We start from the raw sequence: 25566 nt of genomic DNA, 5'->3' as shown, positions 1-25566 counted from the left end.
TAACATTTTTGATCCATGTAAACTTGTGTCACGTCACTTTATCTGCTACTGTGAGCAAAGGCTGCTTAATGTTATTTTGCTTTTAAAAAAAAACAAAAAAAACTTATTTTAAAAGGCACGATCAAACAGATTTCCTCTACACATGATATTATCTACTGTTACTGATAATTAATTAATAGCAAGAAATTAATTAAAGTCTGTAATTTATTTACAAGTTATATTTCACATAATAAACGTAATGTTTCAGTGGTAGATGTGCTTTAATTTAAGCTCATCTGGTTAAAGTAGCCACAAACCTGCTTGGTCCAAAAGTGTCTGAAAGCCTTTTTGTTTGAGTGTGTTGGATTTAAAAAAAACAACAACAAATAAACAATAACAGAAAGCGGTAAAGCCTGATTGAATCTGTGACCGTAACAAGCAGGCTGAAGTGACGGGGTGGTCAACAGGCCGCGACATTAAGATTGACCATAAAGCTCAAGAGAGCGTGACCCATCGCTGCTCTGAGCACAAACGTATGATTAGAAGTGCGTCCAATTAATGAATCTCTTATCGTGCTCAGCTCAAGTTGTTTTATTGCATTTAACCTTGCTGAAACTGGCAGTAGGAGGACCAAGATGTGGTGTGATCATTGTTTTGAAGTTAGGAAAATCAGATGTGTTTGTAAGAAATGTAGTTATTTTGTATTTCCATAGATTGCCTTGGTTTATTTTCATATAGATTCTTTATAGGATGAGATTTTTCTCCTTAAAGGCATATTTTATAGGCTTTGAGTGTTCAACTGTGAAATAGAGCAACAGTTGTTTACATTTATCATGTTTCATATCATCTATTTATGCTCTAGTTTTCATTAAAAAAACAACAACTTAACAACAATAAAAAGTTTAATTTAATCATATATCTTTTGTTATTAGACAATAGATCGTTTTAGGCAGGCCGGTAGATCAGCACCACTACATTGTTCCACAAATTTCTCAAAACCATTTAACCCTTTTATAGGGTTAAAAATGAACTGTCATAATTATGGGCCATTTAGTTGCAATTGATTATGTGGAAAGAGTCTCACATTTTCCAAAGATTGCTCATATTGTAGGATTTATGGGATTAAAAATGTAAAATATTCTTTACTTCATCTGTATGTTTTTTAAAATTATAAATGTCATATTTCTCCTATTTATCTGCCGCTCCAAGAAGTCTGATTGCAACCGACAGTTTCATTGTTTTATGGCAATGACAATAAAGTTTTCTGATTTCTGTTGATCTGTCAGAGCCTATCGACTCTCACTCAGTCCTACTTTGATGAGTTATTTACAATAAAGAATGATAAACATGCTCACAATTTGCCTATTGATTGAATGTGGTATTAAGATTTTTTATATTTGATCACGTTTGTGAGTTGTGATTTTGTTTAAGCGAAAGAGCAAAAGACACATTAGTATGTGTGAACACATGAAAGGTCTGAAGCATACATTTCAAATTTCTTGATTATTTTCACAAATCCTACCAATGGAAACAAAATGATTTAAATGTGTTGCACAACCTATTTTCTTGACATCAACTCATCAGTGTTATTTTGGAAGAAAAAGAAATGAGGAAGTTACCAAATATGGTCATTTTCCCAATAAAGGGTTAAACTTGTTGTGGCTGGAAGTATCCTGCAGGTTTTTAAACAGATTAATGAGTTTAATCTATATGGCCAAATAGACTTTTTATGACTAAAACGAATGGAAACAGGTGTTTTGGTAAAAAAGCAGCAATTGGCGAGGGCTGATCAGCCATCAGTAATTTGATATGGTAGCTAGAAATAAATGGCAACACTTAAATAATCTAAATGTTTCAGCCTACAACAGATTTCGATGCCTCAACATTGTTTCTGTGCTGCAGTGAAGTAAACCACAAAATTCCCTATGACTTTTTAAAGGGGCGTAAACAGAATCATCTTTATGACGGGTAATAGTTGACTGGTTGACACATCAAACTATCAAAACATGTGATGCCTCATATGATGCAAAAGTAAGACTGGTCAAAATGAAACTCTTCTAATGGGGCGTGTGCATAATGTAAATGAGTGTCTTTGAAGGGGGAAAGTTCAGTTTGGGAAAAAAAACAAAATTCCGCCTCACTTTCCTCCTGAGCCAGGTATTGAATTTGAACCACAAATCAAATCAGCTGCTATAGGTAATTTAGCACATATTCTCAAAGAAAAGGGAATATAAAAGTGAAACGTCCCATGAGGGAACTTCCAAACAACTGTCAAATAAATAAAAAAAAAATATGGGAGGCATCTTGCTCTAACCGCCTTACAATTGTATCCCCTTCATATTGTGTCCATGCAGGTATATCGAAGTGATATATGGGGAGATAGTACTGAGCCAGTACAGTGGGTTGTCTTCCAATGGCAATGTTGGTGGTTCGATTCCTCATGTCACTCTGCTGTTGAGCCAAACACTGGAGTCCACTTTGAGCAGCTTGAAGCCTGTCCCTCCCTCATATCTGCTCTCCCTGACAGCCTGGCCTTTAAACCCTCCTCTTACCCATCAGCCCCTTGCTTCCCCCAGAATGTAACCCACTGAGCTCACCTGGAGGAGAATGAAGAAGAGGAGGAGGAGGAAGAGGAATATAAAGAGGAGAAAGGGGGCGCAAGTCTTTGCATGATGCTCGTCCTTCTATTGTTGCCTCGATAGGATTATGAGCCTTGAGTGTGTTTATGTATGGAGGAGCAGAGAGGCGAGATCAAGGCTGGCAACACACACACACACACACACACACACACACACACACACACACACACACACACACACACACACACACACACACACACACATACACATACACATACACATACACATACACATACACACACACACATACACACACACACACGTGCACACTGCCTGCCAGCCGAGGTGTGACTTTGAGGGGGAGATCATGAAAGCGCGCGCGGATATAATTGCACTTTTGATTGCGCACTTCGTGCAGGTGCGTGCGCGCGCGCGTGTGTGTGTGCATGCGCGCGAGTGAACAAGTGACTCCGTGCAGTGGGGAACAATGGACCGGACGAGATGATCCATAACCACAACATCACACACACGAGACGCGCCGCGCGCGCACCGTTGAACTCAAATAGAAAGGCAGGAAAATGGGGGTGAGGAGGAGGAGGGGGGGAGGCGGGGAGTCAGACAGAAACAGTGATGAGAGTGAAGACGGCGTGCTGCTGGACATGGGAGCGCTTATTTGTTTCTGTAAGAGGTTTGAAACAGCAGCCAGGTGTTTGGCACAGGCGGTGCTGTGCGCGCAGAGGACGCGCGCCAGGCACCACAATGACGCATCCGTTTAAAACGGATCGGCTTTAGAAAGCAGAGCCAGTCCACATAAATAAAGGCATATAAATAAATAAATCCATCCTATAGCGTCATCCGCAGTGAAGAGCCTCATTCCTCTCTCTCTCTCTCTCTCTCTCTCTCTCTCTCTCTCTCTCTCTCTCTCTCTCTCTCTCTCTCTCTCTCTCTCTCTCTCTCTCTCTCTCTCTCTCTCTCTCTCTCTCTCCTTGCACCACCTTTAGGCTGAGGAACAAGTGTCAAGGCCGCGACAGGCGGATGGAGCCGCATCCAGCTATTTCTTTCGAAATAAAACCACGTTCACGTTATTGCTCTCAAAGGAAACACATTTTAATCGCAGATAGGGTCGCCGACGCAGCGTCACTGGATCTCGAGGCAGGACAAGTAAAATCACAACCACAACTCCAAATGTTTTCCATTTATCAAAGTGAAGTATAAACCTATATGATGAATCGATTCAATATCTTTTTGCAAAACAAGATTTTTTTAAACTCTGCTCTGCTTGTGGCTTGTATTTTCTATTTTGATTGTGTTGCAACTCAAAATACAAGAAATTACTCACCTTTTCCTTTTATGCTTTTCAAGATGCACAGTTTTTTGCAGCCTTCAGTATCTATATTTTCACACATTTATTCTCACAGTCTGCTACGTTCATGACCAAAAGTGAGCTTCTAATTTGAGCCTGATATTCTTAAACAGAAACAACAAAATTCAAAGTTACGTTATCATTGCAATTTCTAATTCTTGGGTCTTCCGGTGTTCCACCTATAAGCTTAACCATGACACAGTTAAAACATTTACTAAGCTCATCATGAGAACTCCAAAAATAGCCTCTTTATGTTTCTTCATGTGTAGCTAGGAGTATAAAAAGTACCCATAGTCTTCGACAGAAGTAGAGGTACTTTTATCAATACTGACACAAATTAATTAGACCCTAATGCTTTTTTTTCCCCCCTTCCAGAAAGTTCTCTGAACTTCACATTATTTCTATTAAGCGAGGCCTTGAATGTGGGATGTGTTGCAATCAGCTCCATCTTCAGTGTTATCGGGTTCACTTTCAGTCATGTGGCCATCAGCTCCCCTTGTCACAAACATCACATTCAATCGGTGCCTTTTTCCCCTCTCATAAGTCTCTCTGTCTGGTCTGTTCCATCTCGTTATGTATTTTATGTCATTTTCTCAAATTTACATCGGTGGTGAGTAAAATTGGACACAAAAAAGCGCTTGTCTTTTTCTTTGTGAGTCTCTTCATTTATTTGGAAGTCATTCCTAATCTGCACGTTGATGAATAACACTCAGAATTCTCCTCTCTTATAAAGTAGACCATCGCACATACTCATATAGTGAGATGGCAACAGATGAAACAGAAACGAGCTCGCAAGGTAGAGAACCAACACTCTGTTTTGTGTTTTAGTGTATTTTATCACATGAAGGCAATTTTAGTTTTGGGATCTACTGCCTGTCTGCTGTCTGTTGTTTTTTTTTTCTTTTGTGTATGTTTCCTTGTATGTCAGCACAGTTGTGCACATTGAAGGAATCCTGCTTGAATATTTTACTGCTGACCAACAGAAACTGATCAACATGGGGACTTTAATAGCTAAATCCAAGGAGGCGTCAGGAATGGGTAAGTCCACTTTCTTCTTGCACTAATGCACACTTGCCTTTTGCTCACGTGAACACGTTTTGTTTTTGCCATGTGACATCAGTTGTTGCCGTTTATTTGTTTTTGAAGGACTTCTGGATGACACTGAGAGATCACCCTTTAACTTGGAGGTCTGAATTAATTGTATTAACTGTGATGATAACAATCTTCCCATGGTACTCTGCTGAATTAGACTAATCTTGCTGTCTGGTGTATCAAGACTGGGGTGAAGGTGAATTTGTCAGATTTGGCTTGTTTTTTGACGTGTGAGTTATGGAACAATCTAGGATTTGGCTGTGGCATTATCATTACTGTGTTCACTGACTTTGAACCATTTGCTGCTGCTACTGTTTTGGTTCAGGTCAGTGCTCATGGATTCTAAACAGTTATTCATACTGGCTTGTTCCGTTTCAGGTCATTTGGGATCCATAATATCCCAAACCATATTTACACGTTCAGCTGTGCGCGAATCCGCCAAATTACAGGTAAAAAATGGGAGGTTGAATAAGTGTTATTTATGGGTACAATTGTGTGCCATTTCGACGTGTCGCTCGCCAGCCTGGTTTATTTTGAAAGCCTCACGCGCTCCATCCTCCTCCCTCACTGCGCTCCTTGACGCATCTCGCCGAGACGCTGTAGGACAACCGGATAACGGGAACCGAGCAGGGGAACGGGAGCAAAACGCGTCAGTCTGACAGACATAGTCGGGGTGCTATTGTATAACGAGGGCCTTTTTCTGTGAGGAGGAGAGGCCGCTTCCTTTGAGTCCCCCCCCCCCCCCCCACCCCCTCCCACTGATTCCTCGTCGTCTCTGCGCGGAGCTGCGGGGCCGGAGGACCCGCACATGTCGGCGCTGTGAGGCTCCGTTTGTTTCCCCGCCCTGATACGACTGGAGGACGGCAGGAGGAGGAGGCTGCGAGAAGGGGTGTAAACCGCTACAAGAACAACATCACCAGCCTCTGAGGGGAAAAGGGAAAAAAAAAAATACAAAAATCATCACAATAAGCAATTTCAAGCGACCGGAGGAGCATCCGATAAAAGAGCAGCCAAAAGGACAACAGTGATGCGGCAGCCGAGGTGGGCCCAGATTGATGATTTCATGATATCATCGTTCACCGCCAGGACCGACCACTGATTTTATTGATAAGGATCCAGAACAAGCTATAAACTGACCCGGAGCAGGCTGCAATTGTTTTCTTTTTTTTTTTTTTTTTTTTTGGGGGGGGGGTTTTGGGAGGCCGCATTTTTATCGCAGTGAATTTATCTTTACATAAGGAGCGGAGCTGTGCGAGCACCTATAGACTTAAATCTCCAAATTTAGGCCGATGACTTAGTCCGTGTGTGCGTGTGTGTGCGTGTGTGTGTGTGTGACGCCAATACAGCAGCAGCAGCAGCAGCAGCAGCAAGAGAGGTGTGTGTGCGTGTGTGTTTGTGCGTGTGTTTGTGTGTGAGGAGGCGCGCCTGTCTGAGCATCATCTGGGAGCTGTGCTGCTGGCGACTCCTGTGCGGGGATGATACACAAGCGATTCTCCATCTGTGCGTGAGCAAGCCGGAAGATTCAGGGATGCTGCTGATGCTGCCGCTGCTGCCATTTCCAGCCCGGCTCTGATAGAGACAGCGAGGCGCGCGGCACAGGACTGGGCATCCGGAAGATATCTTCTTCTCTCCCTCCCTCCTTCTTCTATCTCTCACCCTGGTCCCCCCCCACCCCCCACCCCCACCCCCTCCTACCAGCATCTATTCATTCTGATAGATTGATTACCCATCTGTGAATTCAAAAACCCACCAACTCCTCCATCCTCTACCCCCCGCCCCCCCCCCCCCCCCCCCCCCCCCCCACCTGCGTCTTTACGCACGCGGAAAGACAGCGCGCGGACGCAAGCCGCGTCGGCACCAACTCCAGCCATCATGGAGACGACCAAGCTGCCCCCCTCCAGCCCGTCCTCGCCGACCACCAGCTTCTCGGTGCCATCCGCGGAGAAGGTGGACGGCTTCCCGCGCCGGTCCATGCGCAGAGCCCGGCAAAGGAGGTCCCACAGCTCGTCCCAGTTCCGCTACCAGAGCTCCCAGGTGGAGCTCACCCCGCTGCCCCTGCTCAAAGGTGAGGCTCTGGTTTACTCTGGCACGTCCGGGGTCAGTGTGTAAAGTAAGAAGGACTCCACTGTCGATAAGAACTGTGGAGGCCTGCACAAATTCACAGATTTCACAGATTTCTTCACTACATAAACACCCACGTTACTCGACATGATTCACCTATTGATCACTACTGACTGTGTGATATTGTATTTACTATTGAGAGCTACATATCCTCCTCGCTGTCCTTGACAGAGGTGAGATTAGTGGCTTTGATTTATTGCCCAGATCTGATGCACTTTTTGATTATAAGGGGCCTTCTGTTGTTGTATCACTTCAATCATTGACCTCATTTTCCTGATTGGATATCAGGATCTAGTCAAATATCTTTCCAAGTATCCAACTGTCAGATGTGAGAAGTCACACATAAGCCAGTTTTACATCCTTTCACTTTGAAAGGAAGATCATTATAGCTTTTACTTGCGCTTCCAGTGACTTTTAAGGTTAAAATTCCAAATCGTTGCCCATTTTCAATCAAGCATTTTGTGAAAACATTCCAGCTTGTGAGTCAAGTTCAGATGCAATGATTTCCAAGCAGATAAAAATTAACCACATCAACAGTAATGGATTAAACGGACATTACGTCAATATGTATGAAATTCTGGTTGTGTGATTCTGATGAAAATGTGCACTTGGAAAACCACATTGTAGACTTTGATCGCCATGAAAACACAAGGCCTTGAAACAGCTGCTTGTCTGGCTGACGAAGGGTAAAAGGGAGAGGCATCTCTCCATCACACTACCCCCCCCCCCCCCAACAGGGCGCTGGTGCAGGATGAGACGTGCCTAAGTGCCTTGCTAGACAGTCATCACACACAAGGAATACATGGAACAGGAAACATACATACATAGAATGGGATTATATTACATTCTTGGTATGAAGCAAGTCAGAGGCTTCATTCCCGCTTTAAGTGTCTCTTTGGATTAAAGTTGTGGGGGAGACGTGCAAACCATTGACTTTGGTTGTGCTGCACAGCTGCTCAACCTGCAGTCATGTGGAGTGGCGCCTGGATGTATAGGAAGACACTGTCCTGTCAGGATAAAGTAAAGGGGGGAAAGAACGCTAGACATAATGCACAAATGGTATAAAGATAACGTGATTGATCTGTTTTTTTTTTATGTGAAAGCTTAGCAAGTTCAGTAGTTGATTTACAGAAGTTTACCCCAAGTTGGGAGCGTTTGGAAAGTTTAATGTTGCAGATAAAACCTAAAACAATGTCGAAATCATGTAGAAACGTAGCGATGCTAGACATATAGTTAAAGAAGACAACCTCAACTCACTTATATATCATATATCATGACTTCTATAGCAAGTTAGATAACTGTAACTCTGAGAAACTCATCAGAACTGGATTTAATGCTGAGCCAGCACCTTCCTTAAATCCTTGTTTTTGTTTATTGTTATTAATGCAAACAATGATGATCATTTCAAACTTTCTTCAAACAATTCTTCAGCCTGACAGCTGATTTCATGATTTCAAACTTTACAGTATGTAATGTTTTCTTCCTCCACCTCTCATATTTGTGGATACACTTGTTTTTGACTGGTCAAGCAACATGAAAAGAGTCCATTGACTTTTCTACACGCGTGTGTTTAAAAGTTATTTACTGCACGGCTGCCGACACTGAACATTTGGGCTGCATGTCAGCGAGGCCCAAATCGATAGCTCCGTGTCTTCCATCTCTCCTTCATACCTGCTGTATGTCTGCCGCTCTCTCTCACTGTCACTCTTTCACTCACTCGTTCATGTGTGCAGCACAAAGGCAGATCGTACGTCCTCTTATTTGCCTCTGACCCCTCTTTACAAGGTGAGACCCCCCCCCGTTTACATGTAGCTTGTAATCTCCTCCTATTAACCCCCGGGGGCGGGGACGACCTTTCTGCTTTTAGAGACGATACGAGGTGCCTGCACTCGTGTGTATGTGTGCTCTTATGTGTTTCTACACCTCTTTTTTTCCCCCGGGCTTCAGCTTCCTCTCAGGTGCATGAGTGCATGATAGCGGTGGATGGTTTTCGCAGCACGTGTACAGCACCTTTCGGTTCGGTGTGCGTGCCTCAGCCGCCATTGGAAGAAAGTCCTGGTTATTACATGGCTGCTGCACCGCTGCGGCTGCGGTCCTGTTTCTGGATCCCCAAGAGGAGCCGATAGTAAGATCCTGCAGCGCCCGGCACAGGAGAACTGTCTCGTGCGATCTGAAAGTGTCTAACGGGCAGTATATAGGCCAAGTGTAGACAGACTTGTGGGTGTTTTCGCCCTCCGGGGAATCACGTTCCCTTTGTTAATTTGAACTGCGCCTCAGCAGCACTCTTTCGCTTCTTCACTCCTGCTCGTAGCTTTAGACCATTAAAATAGAGACATAAATCTCAAATGTATAATATGTAAAGTCAGAAGACTCTCTGGATGTTTCCTGGAGCAAACGCTTTAACACACTGGGTACTTTTGTAGGTGGTGTTGTGTTGTGTGTATTCGCAGATGGATGTTGCTTTGGATGGAAGCCTCTGCTGAATGAAATCATACTCAGAAATGAAGACACGAGAAAGCACCGATAAGTAGATCTGAAGACGCGATCCGATATGAGGCTGGCGCTTGTAATGAGCTTTGCCTTGTTTACCATCAATCGCAGTGTTTTGATAAGGATTTGGCAGGTTTTCACAAAAATAAAGGATTGAGATGTTGTACATTTCTGATAAAACCTCATATCTTGTGCTTTTGACTAAGTTCTGCTAAAAAGTTAGGTGTGCTTGAATTTAGTTTAATTGTGAACATATAATGAAGTCCGTTATTCCTAAGAAGTTAGTCTCGACAAGAGGATTTCACATTTTTTATGCAACTTAAATTGAACCAGTTTTGGGAGTCAGTCCAGGTTTGGTGTTGTTAGTAGATATTTATTTCCAATTAAATTTGTGCAACTTTAAATTTGCTGATGTCAATATGAGAGTAGCTCATTATACCTGAAGAATAAAGATCATCAGACTTTGTTTTTTTTTTTTTCAGATTTACCTTAGTCACCCCAATTTTTTATTCTGTTTGAGGAACTCAATATAGATGTGAAAGGTGTAAAAGTTTATCAGCTTGAATAACTCAATATTCGGAGGTTACAAGGTCTCAAATTCTATTACACTGCTCCAACTTTTCTATTTTCACAGTCTGTGTAACACAGAGTTTGGAACTCCATTGGTTGTATTTTTTTTTTTAAACGTCAAAGTTCCTGCGCAGTAGCTTCTCAGTAAGAGTATGGTGAATAATTTACAGTATCATATGCTCATGTTATCATGTAAAGATTTCTTAGTCCAATCTACCAGGTAGACTATCTACTTCCCCATCGACCGTCTCTTCAACCCAGCAGAATGAAATACGGTCACGGCTCACAGCCCGGGGCATCAATCATCAGCAGACTGTGAAACATATCTGCCTTTAAAACGACCGAATGTAACAGGATCATGATGAAGGAGACAAAATAAGTTTGTGAAAGCAAATCTGAATCAATTCTTAGATAAATGTGGCCTGGGATGCACCAGACCCTGCAGGAACCAGGATGAGGAAGGAGTGCAGATTTCTAATAACAAACACTGGAAACATGCAGAATTGTTTCCTATTTATACAGTATTGGATCTAAATAACACCATAGATGGCTGCTGTGGTTTTCATTTTCCTGTTCGTTGCAGAATAATCAAAGTTGGAATTGGTTGCATTTTTTTCTTCCTAGTACACATGGCCGATGCTTTTGAAGTCAGATAGCGTCGACGTCACATTCCACTAAGAGAAAAGATGGAAAGAGCAGCACTGATGGTCGAGGCAGCCAATTAATCGGCAGATGAACGGCGAAGGATATTGGATCCCCCTTGTAATCTCTTTTGCAGTATATTCATGTTTGGCCACGGGCCTGCGGTGTGCACTCTCAGGCATCTCAGCCTTTTCTGTACATTGTGTTCCTGGATCGGATCTGGACTTTAAAGCAGTTGTACTATTCGGGTCAGTTTATGGCCTACGTGCTCGGTTTGTGCCTTTATAAATGGATTTGTGTGTTTACAATATGGAATATATGAAGACTTTTTTTTTTTTCTTTTTAGGTCAATTGAAAAAAAAAACAGCAAAAAACCAACAACACAGCAACCTCTTAGTAAATCTAGCTCCAGGAGCAGTGATCTAAAAGTAGAGCCGCCCTCATGGTACTGTAGAGAGTTGTGTTGTTTAAACCGCCTCGATGAAACATGACGTTGGCCATCTTAACTATTAAAGGCTTATTTAATTCAGGGTTGCAGTGCGCTGGAGCCAATTCCAGCTATCAATGGATGAAGGCAGTCCGTCACAGGGCAGACACATAGAGACAGACACTCCTACCCACACCTCCTTCAGAGGCACCGGTTGAACTAAAGCGTATGTTTTTAGACTGTGAGTACCCAGGGAATGTACCACCTCTGCACAGGAAGTCCCTCAACCGATCTCACTCTTGTTTTGAGACCACAGAGGTAATCATTACTCCGCCGTGCAGCCGTTGTTTCCATGCAGAGCCACAGAAATATATACGCAGATCTGTTTTGGAAGGAATCCTGAAAACAGTTTTAGCGATGTGAATCTGAGAGCGATTGGTGGAAATTTAATTTAACTCATATCCATTCATCTTCTATATTCCTTGAACTAGACTCTTTTAGTGTAGGTTCAAGTATTTCCAGCTGGCACGGAGTATTTTAATACCCATATACTGAATAACTGATAAACGACCATGTATTCCTCAAATATGATATTGCGGTTTGGGCTTGCGTGTCTTTGTAATATCAAGTAGAGCAACACTCTAGTAAGACAAATGTTTTCTGGAAAAGTAGCCTGACTGTCTTAAAAAGATGAGTGGATGCAACATTGATGATAGGTTATTTTGAAACAGAAAAAACCCAACTTATTCTTGTGTTTGTCTATCTTATGTACAAGTATATAAGTTTGAATCATATTTTTGTGTTATTGCAACTAATTAATGATACGACTGTGAGTTTTATCAAGATTGAGGACATAAACCTTTTGCAACTCAAAAAGACTTTGTTTTTTTATGTGTACCGGATAACAGGCCTTTCATTTTGTGCTGTCATAAATCATTTTGAATTAAAGAACGGCATTATTGAATAATACAGATGACTCTGTGTTGTTGGGGTTAGGATTGCTTCAAAACAAGAGTGCTTCAGTATCAGGCCAAGCCAGGCCTTTTTTTTTTAAGAGTTTGTGCATTCGCAGTTTTTTTTTTTGGTTTCTTTACTGAAGCGTTTGTGGTTCTCTGTTAATTTGACTTTCTCTGATAATGGCGAGACATGTACATATGTAGAAGGGCGTGCTTGTGTGTGTGTGTGACTGATCTCTCTGTGTATTATTCCAGTCATGTGACTGACTTTCCTTTTAGCTCAAAGATAGACTCCAACCCGTTGCAACTAGACTGGATAGAGGAGGCATACTGGACAGATGCATGGCAATTATCTCTATTTCCCTGGAAGGAGGGCCGCTATTATCCTTCTGACCCCTGTAATATCTGCAGATGGAGGCGGGGCCAACACAACATCTCGCTCCGGACGAGGCTGACATGCCTCCCTGCTTCAACACATAATTTTCATAAAGCCCTGCAGAAACCAGCAGCACTCATTTGAATCAGAGACAAGTGGAACATACAGGGCAGTGGGTCCCCCACAACCAGGACGGGGAAACACTGATCTAAATGCTGCTGTTTAAAATAGAGCTTTAATGTAAGTACTGTTGAATTATTTCCAGACAGCGCCCCCAATGAGACAATGATTAAGTCACTCTGAGGAACCCGGCCTCGATAAAACTTAGCACTTCTCTGGGACCTGGGCAAATTAAAATAATTCAGATTTGTCACCAGACGGGTATCAGCAATGTTTTCAGACGAGGCGAAAGCCTTCCTGTCCTGTCTCCCTACACTTTAATCATCACATTGAATAATATAATACTTGCCGCTGGTGTCCAGTAAAGATGGTGCTGGGAGGTAATGACTCTGGAAAGTAGCCCAGCTGTCCTTTTCCGTGCTGTTTCCATTCGTACACGACCCAAGAAACGATCTGATTGGAACAATTCGGCCTTTTTGATCTGCTTGATTGCTTTTAGATGACACAAGTCATGTCATGTACAAAAAACCTAAAACCTGCTGTGCATTGTACACAGATCAGACCGCGTCATCCTTGAGTCTTTCTCCTGTTTGTCCAACTGAACGTCTTCAATTACACTGCAGCTTTCCAGCTAACCAGAGCACATGCAGAACAGCTCAGCACTTCTCCCCCGCTGCGAGTCTCTCCCCCGTGGCCACAGACACCAGGCCGGCTTCATGGTCACGGGTGTTGGCAGGGTAGCCTGGGTAAGGTCACATTCCTGCTCGACATCAAGTCTGCAGATAAACAGACTTGTGATTAAGATTTGTGGTGGGCTTACACAACAAAGGCAGTTTGTACAAAAATCATTTGGGATGTTTTGGGTTTTTTTTTGTTGTTGTTTTTTTTCAGTATAGCCGCAATGTATATGGCTGTCATAACGGCAAAGAGTGAAAGAGGCAGCGGCAGATTTGTTTCTCCTGACCTTGAGACCGACTCGGCCTCAGTTCCCTCTGGAGCTCATTTGTAAACTCATCCCTTTCTTCCCCCCGTTGCTCGGTCTGTTGTGCGTAACCGAGTATTAAAATGCAGAATGAATCTTCTCCACATCGGCAGGTTAAACAAATACAGTCTGAAGACTGACTGTACCTGTGAAAAAGAATGCAGGATGAAATCCGTCATCGGCGTGGATGAAAACATCACTGTGAGCAGAGGTGGGATCGGAGTACGAGCAAATGTAATTACAAGGCTCCTAATAGACAAATCAGCACTGGGAGTGAAAGCAAACACGTCGCCATTGCAGGTAGGAATGTCATCACCGTGCAAAGAAACATAACTACTTATAGACATGTGATCCGGAGAACGAGTCAGCAGGTTGGGAACAGTGTGACCTTTGTGGGTTTTTACTATCCAGTAGGTCAATGACTCTATCCTGAGTGGTCAGAGGATGAAATGCTCATAAGGAAAAAGAATGGCGGTCTGATATTGCAGTGAGCGATTCTGGGACGTGTGCATGCGCGGCGATCATGGGATGCTTTGCCGTCTATGGTGAGATCCTCTCGGGGAACAGGGTTGTTGCCAGCAGCTCTTTCAGCGGGAGCTCACACATAGAAAACACACAAAAAAAAACCAGACTCTCCAGCCTGTATGAAGCTCACATGATGGTACATAAATAATTAGGATAGACCTGGATTGGCACGGCAGGACAACTACCTACCAAAGTGTAGTTTTTTGGTCTCGTGGCAAAAGCAGCTCACAATGGCCCTTGTTTTCTACATTCAGAGTATCAGCAAACATTTATCTTTATTTGGAAGTCACAAGACGGTCATACTAAAACAATTCCTGTGAAGTTAGCAGCACCAGAGGCTTTGGATTTGTTGTCCTAGTTAAAAAAGAACATATTGTCACTATCTGATCTGGGAAATATGAGCAGATGATGCTGGGGGAAAGAAAAAAAAAAGAAAAAGGAATAGTTCAAGTTTTACCACAGCTGATTCTTCCAGTGAGCTGTGGTGTTAGATTTCTTCACATCAAAAATTGATATTTAGTTGTTTATTACTGTCTCTAACGCCAGTGTGAAGGCAGAGAAACTGCAGTACTGCAGCAGGCCTAATTGCTGTTTTTTTTGAAAATGAATCAACTCGCTCCACGCCAGAGCGTTTATCCGAGCGCCGAATCCTCAGAAACAACTCGACAACACACACAAACACGAAAATACAGGAACATTCACTGAGTAATTAACACTAATATTTGAGTACAAATCCCCTACAGAATGCAAACAACAGGAGGCTTTCTAATTGACATTTCAACCACGCAACAGATAAATCTGTATCGGTGAATAGACATACATGACGTTCTTTGTCCTTGACATTTCCAGCAGCAGAGGATTTTCAAAGAGCTGCTGAGTGGCTGCAAATAACTCCATCAGGCCCGAAAGGATGCAGCGTGAGTTCAGACAGAGGTAAAGCTTCTGTACGCGCACACAAGCTATTGTGCAGGTATTTGGATTAATGCGTGAGATATGAGACGAGCGCTCGACGCCGTGAAGTGAATCGGACTGTTGCCTCGGTGTAGCCGAGGTAAAGCCGAAGTCGGGTGACAGGTGAGAATTAAAAGTACATATTTCAGAGGAAGTGTTTGTAAATTATCAACCTATGTAGACATACGCCGATGTTAAGCTGAAAACTAATGATCTGCATTGCAGTGCAGAATACTGAACGACTGTAGAATTAGCTGTTAAATATTAAACCGATAACTGCGTATTTCTGGCTGAATGACAGTTTATCTGAATCAGTATATTTCTTTGAATATTGAAATTAATCCGATTCACTCTTTTTCACTGCCACATGATGAGAAAAGCTGACATGCAAGTAGGTTTTATAGATACACACTTGACATTGTTGACCTCTCTGTAAAGACATAGACTTGATTGAAGTTAGTTATTGTTGCATTTTTATCTCCACCGCGACGCTGCTCTGCTCATGAAATGAAATGGGTTTGCTTTGAATGAGTGTCGATCACTGAACACAGACCCGGTGGTAGAAAATGACATTAGAGTAAATATTAGAAACCAGAGCTGCACAATATTAACAGCTTTTTGAGTAGCAATTGCAATTCCCAGATGACTTAAACACTTCATTTTTTGATGTTGATGGAACAGTCTGTGGCCATCAGGTACACGAAGACAAATAAAATACAATCCGATTGGGCAAACATGGTGACATGCGATGTGTATCTTGCTAATGCTGTTATCACAACGGAGATGAATTTGTATATATATATATATATATATTGTGCAGCCATACTAAGAAATGAGAAAAAGTAAAAATAAAAAGTCACACGGTCTTATAGAGTCACTTGATCCACTGTGGTTGCAAGTAGGAATTTGAACAAGCGCGTGAAGGTTGACAGTTAAACACAGTGTCTGGGTGGACTGGAAAAAAAAATGGAATCATAGTATTTACAAAGCTGATAATTTGAAAACAGGGCTGGTGTAGTAGTTATCACTACACCATGAAGCAATACTAGAAGTTCATGGATTCCTGTCTGGGCCGGGATGTGTGTGTGTGTGTGTGTGTGTGTGTGTGTGTGTGTGTGTGTGTGTGTGTGTGTGTGTGTGTGTGTGTGTGTGTGTGTGTGTGTGTGTGTGTGTTTGCTCCGTTGAGGGCTGACTGTCTTTCCCCATTATTAGCTGGTGCATTGCTACTTTCTGATTTTCACCTGACTACGTATTTAACTAAAACGTTGAATATGACACGACAGGAAAACACGGCTTTTCCCTTCTTTTCTGCTCTTTTTAAAATGTTCCTTTAGTTTTATTTGATTCGTATTTTTTTTTTTGTGTCATGGTCATGATATGCGACATTACACCTGGTTTCAAACAGGCCTATTTGCAGATATCCAGTAGTTACTGTCTAGTTAAGCTCATTTAGGACTGTTACAGTCAAATTGAGCAAAATTACAGATTAACATTCATGATCTTGATTATTCATTTGTTAAAAAAAGGCGAAGACGAATTCTCGTAAAAGCTCCATCCATCAGCTTTCTCCACCACTTTATCTAAATTAAGGGAGTCTGGGAACCAGCCCAGAGAGGCAGAGACTTTCACAAACTCACTTCTACACCTACTGGATGTTTAGTCACCAAACACCTCTGGATCGCTGTGAGGCGATAGCACTTACCACTTCTTCATTAAAAACTACTTGTCAGGATTTGGAAATCAAAGAAAGCCCGAGTGCGTTGGAGGACCAAGGCGATGATTGACATGACGGAGAGACTCTGGATCTGCTTCTGTGTGTTTTCACTTGCGCTGGTCCAGCATGTGTGTTTGTGTCCATTATAATAATGCAGAAGGCTCCGTTTTAAATGCGCCGTTTACTGTAAAACAGTCACCTTCACACACAGATTGCGCGTGGGCGATCGAGCGGCTCTCTCTCTCTCTCTCGCTCTCTCTTTCTTCCTCTGTTGTGTTTCGAGAGGACCAGCTGGATGGGGCCTGGTATTGGGTTACAGAAGGCATGGAGTAGTTTTTTTTTTTTTTTTTTTTGCTCTCTGACTGTCTCAGATCAATTAAGAGGGAGAGCGGAGGAGACTGTGAGCGAGTGATGAAAGAAATGGAGTGGATGAGGAAAGAGGAAATGACTGAACATTAAGTTGACAGGTGGGGGAGGATCAGTGGGAGGGCGAGAGACGGCGGGATGAAGAGAGAGAGAGAAAGAGAGAGAGGGCAGTGGAAGTTATTGGAGGCCAGAGGATGCAATAACTACAATCTCTGCTGTGTCACCGAAGACGGAGCCGATTCTTAAAGGAATACGAGGAAGCCTGAGCAAATAACGTCACCGGCTGAAGCCTCACCTTCGTGGGTGTTCACTATTAAATACGCACTTGTGGTTCAGACGCAGCACCAACCCGAATAAACAGAGCAAATCAAATAGTGGACATGCTGATGTTTCCAGGAGAATCTGATTAACGTGGGTCGAAATATTTGAAAGCAGAAGAGCCAATTTCTTTACTAGGAGCAACTCATTTCCAGTTTGAATCACAATTTTCTTAAAAACATAAAAAAAAAGTAACAATAAACAAAACAAAATCATGCCCGGTCTCAATCATGGATAAGTAAATGTGAGATTTTTTCTTCTTTTTTTTTTTTTTTTCCCTTTTATCACATTTCCCTGTCTGTGAAGAACAGCGGCAGCAGTGCGGAAAGCTGCTAATCAAATGTTGAAGATGTCTCCAGCTGGGATAAACCAGCCTCCATATTTGTTTACTGACTGTCTCCAATTTGTTTTCACGTCTCACTCACCAAATATTGCGTTGCGAGGGGAATATTAATATCTTCACTTCCCGAGAGTCACCCTGTGGTCAAGGACAGTTTGGATGTGCTCAGTGGCTCAAAATTTGATTATTTCCTGAGACATACCCTTGTATGTATTGATAGGGAGTATTATTATTATTATTATTGTTATTATTATTGGAAAGAAACACACACAAAGAAATAGAAACCACAAAAGAACCCTGGCCTGAGCCACCCTGTTGCTCCAGGTTCATTATGCTGTGTGCTGGTACTGTGTATTATTAGTAACATTGGATTATTTAAAGATGGGCTTAGCGCGCCACTTAATCTTTTGCCATGACACAGCCTTCTGCTTCAGCCTTTGTCACAGAGAGAATAGGACTTTCATCACTGTGCATCCCCCGAATACGGCATTTAAAGTAGTTCTGATGTGAAACCCACCGGCATGAAATGATGTTTAAAACATCTCCAGGTATTACAACACTCATTTTCGTTGTGAAACTTAGTAGTCAGTTTCACTTGAGCAGTACTTTCCACGTCGCAGATGCTTTATTTTCAATTTGAGGTCGTTTGCAAGGGGAGGGAAAAAGCAGTGAAGACGGTCACAACCATTACCTCAGCGCTCTTTTCACTTAACACGGGTTTGTTTTAAATCAGTGGAAACATGGAGGGGTGCAGCGAGCACATGATTCCTCTGTTTCTTCCCTCCAACAATGTATGAAATTATGAAGAACTTTTCGTTTTGTTGCAACAGTGCTGAAAGAGACTGTAAAAAATACATTGAAAAGGATCAATACAAAGTGATGACACTAATGTTACTGAGTTGTTTATGTTATGTATGTTATATCGTTTACACATACATATTTGTCTTGTATTTATTATTTATTACAATCTACAGCTGATTTTGATTCATTTTGGACTCTATAGAGACATTTAAAGATATTCAAAGTGACATTTCTTCGCTTTCACTAATTTTTCTTGCCATCTGAACCAGGCATGTTGATGCAGTGAGATATGAGTCATGCCACAGCTAATTTCTGCATCTAAATATGGGGGACGTTTTCTTCCTCGCAGGATTTTTATATCTTCAATGAAAACGATGAAGGGTTGAACTATTTTTTATTTAGCGTGTATATTTGTTGCGTAATGGACAAACACATTTTTTTTAATACATATATACCAGATTTAAGATGTAATTTTTTGACATTAGATCTCAACAACTGTTTCCAATGAATTGTGATGTTGTTCAAAATATGAGGAAAATCTGTCATCCAAAGATGTCATTCAAAATGTGTTGAATTGGAAGTTTTGTTGCTCAGACTATTTATTTTATTTTATTTCATGCTTGACCTGAATTGATTGATTACATAATTTTCACGACAAATATTTGTCGTTAAATTGCTGTGTCCACTATAACCTTGGCCACAGCAACGATGCATCAAACATATTTCCCTCTATTGTCTGTAACATGTCATTGCGTCATCCTTCATGTGGAGTGAGGTGACAGTTGCAGCTCCGCACGAGGATCGGAATATAATGAATTGTTCATTATTGTCATTCCTCCAAACGTCAGGGAAATCTGCTCATAATTTGGTGCGCTCTCCCGCTGACAGACGGGACTGAGACGCCACATCCTCTTCACAGAGCGCCATTGCTGTTATTTTACTTGTGCCAGTGGGATGGCTCTGATGACCACTAACAGACTTTAACGTACAACTCCATTCACATGTGAGATGCTAATACCCAGCTGGTCTCATTACCTCTTCCCAGTACCGTCACCACGCCACCACTTCCGAGTATCTGTGGCTCTAATTTAAAGCAGCGGGATGATTTGTCCTGTTCTTCATCTGCAGGTAAATTGCTGTTGACGCTTCAGTCATGTTGAAAAATATGACGACGGGGAAGATGTGTAGACACAAATCAACCAACCCCCCCCCCCCACCTTCTTCCTATTCCTCTCTCTGATCATGCTGTTAATGACAGGTTAATGCGTGGCACTGGTTCCTTCATCAATTCGCCATGCGGTGGACAGATCGGGTGTCATTGGGCAGATTAGATTACTCAGAGTTGAGTTGAAAGCGCGTCAGTTAAACCCCTTAAGGTGATATTTATACTGCTCTGACTTTTACACTGCATGGCGTCTCACCTCTGATGGCTGCTGTAGCTCCCGTCTACTATTTATATCTGTGCTGCTCTCTTCTTTATCTCCTCTGCCTCGTTCCTCCCCTGCCCTCCCCATCCCATCCTCCTCCTTGCGTCACTGTATCTGTGCATTGAGCGTGTGTGTGTGTGTGTGTGTGTGTGTGTGTAATGACAGCGGTGCAGAGGCGGCTTAGATGGTTGCTAAAACATAAGCCGTCCTCCTCTCTCTGTCTCTCTGTCTCTCTCTCTCTTTCTCTCTCTCTCTCTCTCTCTCTCTCTCTCTCTCTCTCTCTCTCCCTCGCTCTCTCTCTCTCTTTCTGTGTCACACGCTCAGCACCAAACAGAATAACTGTTATTTAAAGAGCCGAGTTGCACTTGCTCATTTAAGTAACGGAGGAGAAGCTTCAGCGAGATGGATGGATGGATGGATGGATGGATGGATGAATGGATGGATGGATGGATGTACCAAGAGAGGAAAAGAAGGGAGGTACCAAGTGATGGAAAGATGAGAGTGAAGGAGGAGGAGGAGGAGGAGGAGGAGGAGGAGGAGAAGGAAGAAGAAGTGGATGATGTCATCTTTTAACCCTATACCACACCCCTCTCTCCTCCTCTCCTCTCTCCTCTCCTCTCCTCTCCTCTCCTCTCCTCTCCTCTCCTCTCCTCTCCTCTCCTCTCCTCTCCTCTCCTCTTCTCAGACTAAATTTAGCTTTCTGCAGCTGTGTATGTGACTGTTTGTGTTTTGATGCTCCTGCAGCGTGCCTGGCACCGCTCAGTCTTAAATGTTGCTGCTCGTTTTCTTTTCTTTCTTTTTTTTTTTAATCCAAATTCCTCCTCCAGCACCCCCCCACCCCCCACCCCCCCCCCCCCCCCCCCCACCACCGCCCCCCCCCCCCTCCCTCCCTCCTTGTTCTCTCACCATTTTCTCTCTGCCACATGCTGTGTTTTCCCTCTTGGTGGTTCGTCGTCTTTTTCTTTCTTTTTTTTTCAATCAGTGTGTTTAAAGCAGATAAAGCCCAAAACACAGGGATGATAAAACATTTTCATTCCCATCAAGTGTCGACAGGTGTGTTTCTCTATCTTTCATTATGATAAACAAGATCACACTGTTCAATTCTTCAGTGTACATTGGACTAAATCTTCCCGAATTAGTGATAATTCTGAGAAATTGGCATCGACACCTGTTGTAGGAGTTTATCATCAATGATTCATTTCATTTGCAACATATTTGAAAATATGTGTAGCTTAAGTAAGAAGGAGAGATGAGACTTTAAATAGTGTTTTTAACATGGAATTGTTGCGAAGTAAATCATTAATTTGCGGGCTTCCCGCATATAAATGCAATATTTGAACATGTCTTATTCCCAGGTCTGTGGCAGATGCAGCATGGGACTATATGAGTAAACAATGCACACAGTTAAAAGTGGAAAATATATTTTTCTTTAGTCTCCCAATGGTGTATAAAGACGCAGCTCTGGCATTGAAGAGGAGAGAAACATGTTTGAAGTGAATCCAACCAATCAGGCATCAGGACGCATCGTGTTTTTGTGTTGAGCTCCGGCTCCATTTAGCATTCAGTAAATGTCTTTTAGTTTCAATGGGCTGGCATAATAATCAATTATTTGACTGGTAGTGTGACAATGTTAATTCCAGAGAAGGTCACATTCGACATGTACGGTTTTAATTTATCCGTGTTTATTGGCTTCTGTTTATCCACAAAATTTAAAAAGTGCCAGCTTTTTTGTAACGTGTCCTCATAAAAAGTCAAAAAGAGACTTTCTTTCATGATAAACTTAACTTTTTTAAAGACTTTTCCACCTTATTCTGTTTGAATTATACTTAAACTGTTGGATTCTTCAATATTATATTACCTAAGTCACTGCTCTTCCTGTTGTGGTCACTACTAACAGAACTAAGATGGTAGGTTTTATTTAGTTTCATCTTGATTGCTTTAAAAATTGCATGATTAAAAAGTGATGTATTGATATTTGTTGTCTGCACTCACTGAGTTTTTATTTTCACAGTCACACCACGATGATTATTAATCAGAAATGTGATTCTCCAAATATTTACTTTTAATAAGTCTGATAGTATCCCAGTTATTCAACTAAACTATTGATGTAAATGTTCAAACTAAAAGAATTGTATAACTAATCCAAGTGGCACGTCATGTTTTTTTTTGTTTTTTTTAAATAGAGAATCTTATCTTTCATAAAAACATGAGTAATTCAGTGCAGTAGAAACATTTTTAAAAATGCTTGTCATGCATAGTTTGTGCAATCTATTTCAACTGCTACACTGAGATAAAACTTGGTTTTGAAAACTTCCCTCTGATTTATACAGTGTTTTTGATATTTGTTATAGAGGAAGCTATATAAAGGAAACGATGTGAAGCGCTGCCTCATGATGCGTTTCCACTGATCCACTGCAAATCCATGTTGCATACAGTTGATACATCCTGTTTTTAAAACGAAAATAAAACTTTCCCAGGATTTAACAAGAACCAACAAACTTTTTTAAGCATGAAAACACCTGAACTGGTGGAGTTTTTAAAGAGTAACTGTTGAGGTTTTAAAATGAAAACTAATTATTCCTTGTAGGTTTGGAGAATTCTTTATCTGAATAGTCCCGCAGCAGGGAGAGTATTTTAAATGCTCTCGCCACTTTGCATTACGGCTGATAGCTTACTGTATCTAATAAATTAAATGAACAGTGTAATTGGTTTTCTGAGGCATGGTTGTGTGTTGCATGCCTGTCGTCCCCGTCTCTTCATTGTAACTCGCTTTAATAGCCCGTGATTTAACTTTGCTGTGCCATGAGGATGATGATGAGGATGAACGTGATGAGGGTTTTGACTTGAAAGGGAGTCGGCTAAAAAAAACAAAAAAAAAAAAAAAAAGAGAGGAAGAAATAGAGAAATAAAAAGAATTCACAGGAGGCTTTTAACATTTCCTCGCAGGTTTTATAGTCCCGGTGATAATGACTAAAGCTGCTGCTCATTTTGTCAGAAGACGTGAAAATAGCTCAGTCATGAGTGAGTCACTCGCAGTGATTAAAATCTTCATCAATATTCAGATTACATGATATTCCACGACGATCTGAACAAATGAGTAAGGTAGCGAATGTTCTAATAAAGGCAGAGAGGAAAAAGCACTTGTTTAGTTATTACATCACTGTGGAGTGTTTTTCACTCCACAGTGTCAAACATATGGCCCGCGAGTCGAACCAGGCCCACCAGAGGCTCTATATCTAACAAAAGGCTCTGTTTTTTGTGTTTTTTTTTTTCCCCCCTCCAGATTTTTACACTTGAATCCCACAGTTTTTGTGAGCGCAGTGATCATAACACTGGGATCTGAGCTGAAAGTTAGGCGGTGCAGCAGTGAAAGAGATCTGACTGCTAAAGAAGTAGTCCCAGCATGAGAGCAGTGATGTGAGCACATGCATGCCGAAAGCTGAAAAATGCCTCAAATTGTTGACGTGGTTTTAAACATCTAATTAGAACTTTACATCAGGAGAGCATGAATAAAAAAAAAAAAAATAGGTTTGTGGTGAGCTTGTACTTATTTTGTTCCTGAATTTGTACGTAAGCGTTATAAGAGCAAACGAGGGCTGTATTTGTTCCCTTCCCTCTTTCTTTTCTCACCTCCCATTCGAATGCCTGTCTACACAACACTTGTACAGTTTTCTTTCACCTTTCTTTCACCTCCCTCTGCTCTCTCTCTCTCTCTCTTTCTCTCTCTCTCTCTCTCCCTCTCTCTCTGTTCGTCCCAGCATGGCACATCTTCATACAATTACTCTCCATTAAAAAGGATTAGATTTCACCTTCACAGTCAGACCTCGGAGGGAGCGCAGGATGGAGGGAGAAGAGGAAAAGTAGCAGAGTTTGAGGAGGATATGGAGTGGTAGATTAGAATTCAGGCAAAAAAAAAACCTTAAAAAGAATACTTAAAAAAAAAAAAAGTCTTCAAATATTTGTATAGACACCATTTGTTCAGAAGAAGCAGTTCACCCTTTTAGACTTTTTTTTTTTTTTTTGCCTCCTGCACTTGTTATTTCGTCGCAAATAGCGGGAACTCGGCTGTCACACGTTTGTCCAGTCACAGAGAAGTGGCTGCAGTTCAAGAACAAATTGACCACTCAGTGCTGCTCGGCAGAAAGGCTCATATATGTCAGCACTGCGTGTGAACGTGGACAAGCACAGACAGAAATGAAAGAAGAAGTTTGAAGGTTGCAGGAAATCCCAACGAGGGTTCCTGCATCGTGAAGGTCATTCCAGCGATGAGCTACAAGCAAGAAATGAACAGTAAGACTTGATTTAAACCCCAAATTGCTCAATCTAGAACAAAACCTAGATTAGAAGTCACTCTGACAGCCGTTCCGACCATGAAAAATACAGCAGATCATCACTGGTGCAATAAATTGCCTGTGTTGAGCCGGTTGTTCAACATCTTGTACTCCTACTAGAGGATATCCTCTCTCATTGCTTCTGGTCGCTCGGTGCCAAAGGGTCCAGATGGTGATGGTCTGCCCACGAGAGGTGAGGGGGTCTGGGAGCTGGAAAAGCTCTCGTCGGCCCGCCTTTGCCCCTCCTGCGTTTCCCACATAGGGGTTAAGCAGGGTTGAAACTAATCTGCCCCTGCTGTTTTTGTGTGATTATGTATGCGTGTGTGTGTGTGTGAGAGACTTGGATCGTCTTCTTTCCGAGTGCACAGTTAGTCTAGACTGCTTTCCATGCACCGCTGAGCCGCCATTGTCTTCCTGTGAAGGAGGGGAGAATTTGTTCTGGACTGGAAGTCTGGAGAGCAACCAGGACAGTAGACACACCGCGAACAATGAAGACACAGTTCATATCAAAAACGCTTTCTCATATGTGTGTAAGATCACAAAATGTTTAAGTAAGACCAAACAAAAGCACCAGCCAAGACACTCCACTGTGTCCCGTTATGTATATAACAGATTTCTCTCTTTTTTTTAAGTATTTAATTACTGAAAGGATTCCAAATATATATATTCTTTTGTTGTGTCAGATCACCTCCTAATATGACGAAAAACTACGTTACAGAACCATTTTAAAGTGCGGAGAATAAGCAGACCTCTGCTTACTATGAGTTGTTTTTTTTTTTGGGAGGTAGCGACTCTGTTTTCTCTTTGTTGTACTTGTTGTTTCCCACCTCAACATAAAACGTGAACAAAGAGGGGAATTGGAGTCCATTTTCGCGGCGGTGTCCAGGCAGGGAGGCCTGTACTCTGAGTATTTATCCTGCGTGGCTCGGTGCCCTGAGTTGAGTCATCACAGTTTTGGGTCAGCCGCTCTTTTATTCATTCACTCAGGCGACAGTGACAGCTACAAAAAAAAACACACACACACACACATACACAGTTTATCGGATGCATTTGCAGCGCGGCTTCATGACAGCTCCTGGATGGATTAGCATGAAAT

General features: G+C 42.1%; 1 protein-coding gene across 1 annotated transcript in view; it reads left to right on the top strand.

Moving 5' to 3' along the window:
- Nucleotides 1-6885: 6885 nt before the first annotated feature.
- The window catches only part of ppp2r5b (protein phosphatase 2, regulatory subunit B', beta), a gene marked incomplete at its 5' end in the record, with an annotated part of 35162 nt that continues 16481 nt past the window's right edge, over nucleotides 6886-25566 (top strand). Inside the window, one exon of the mRNA XM_080519189.1 lies at nucleotides 6886-7078. Coding sequence (XP_080375315.1) covers nucleotides 6886-7078 — 193 coding nt within the window. The remainder of the gene's footprint in view (nucleotides 7079-25566) is intronic.

This window comes from Blennius ocellaris, assembly GCF_963422515.1.
Source record: "Blennius ocellaris genome assembly, chromosome: 23".
Classification (NCBI taxonomy): Eukaryota; Metazoa; Chordata; class Actinopteri; order Blenniiformes; family Blenniidae; genus Blennius; species Blennius ocellaris.
Note: the sequence above shows the minus strand (reverse complement) of the source record. Positions and strands in the feature narration are given on the sequence as shown.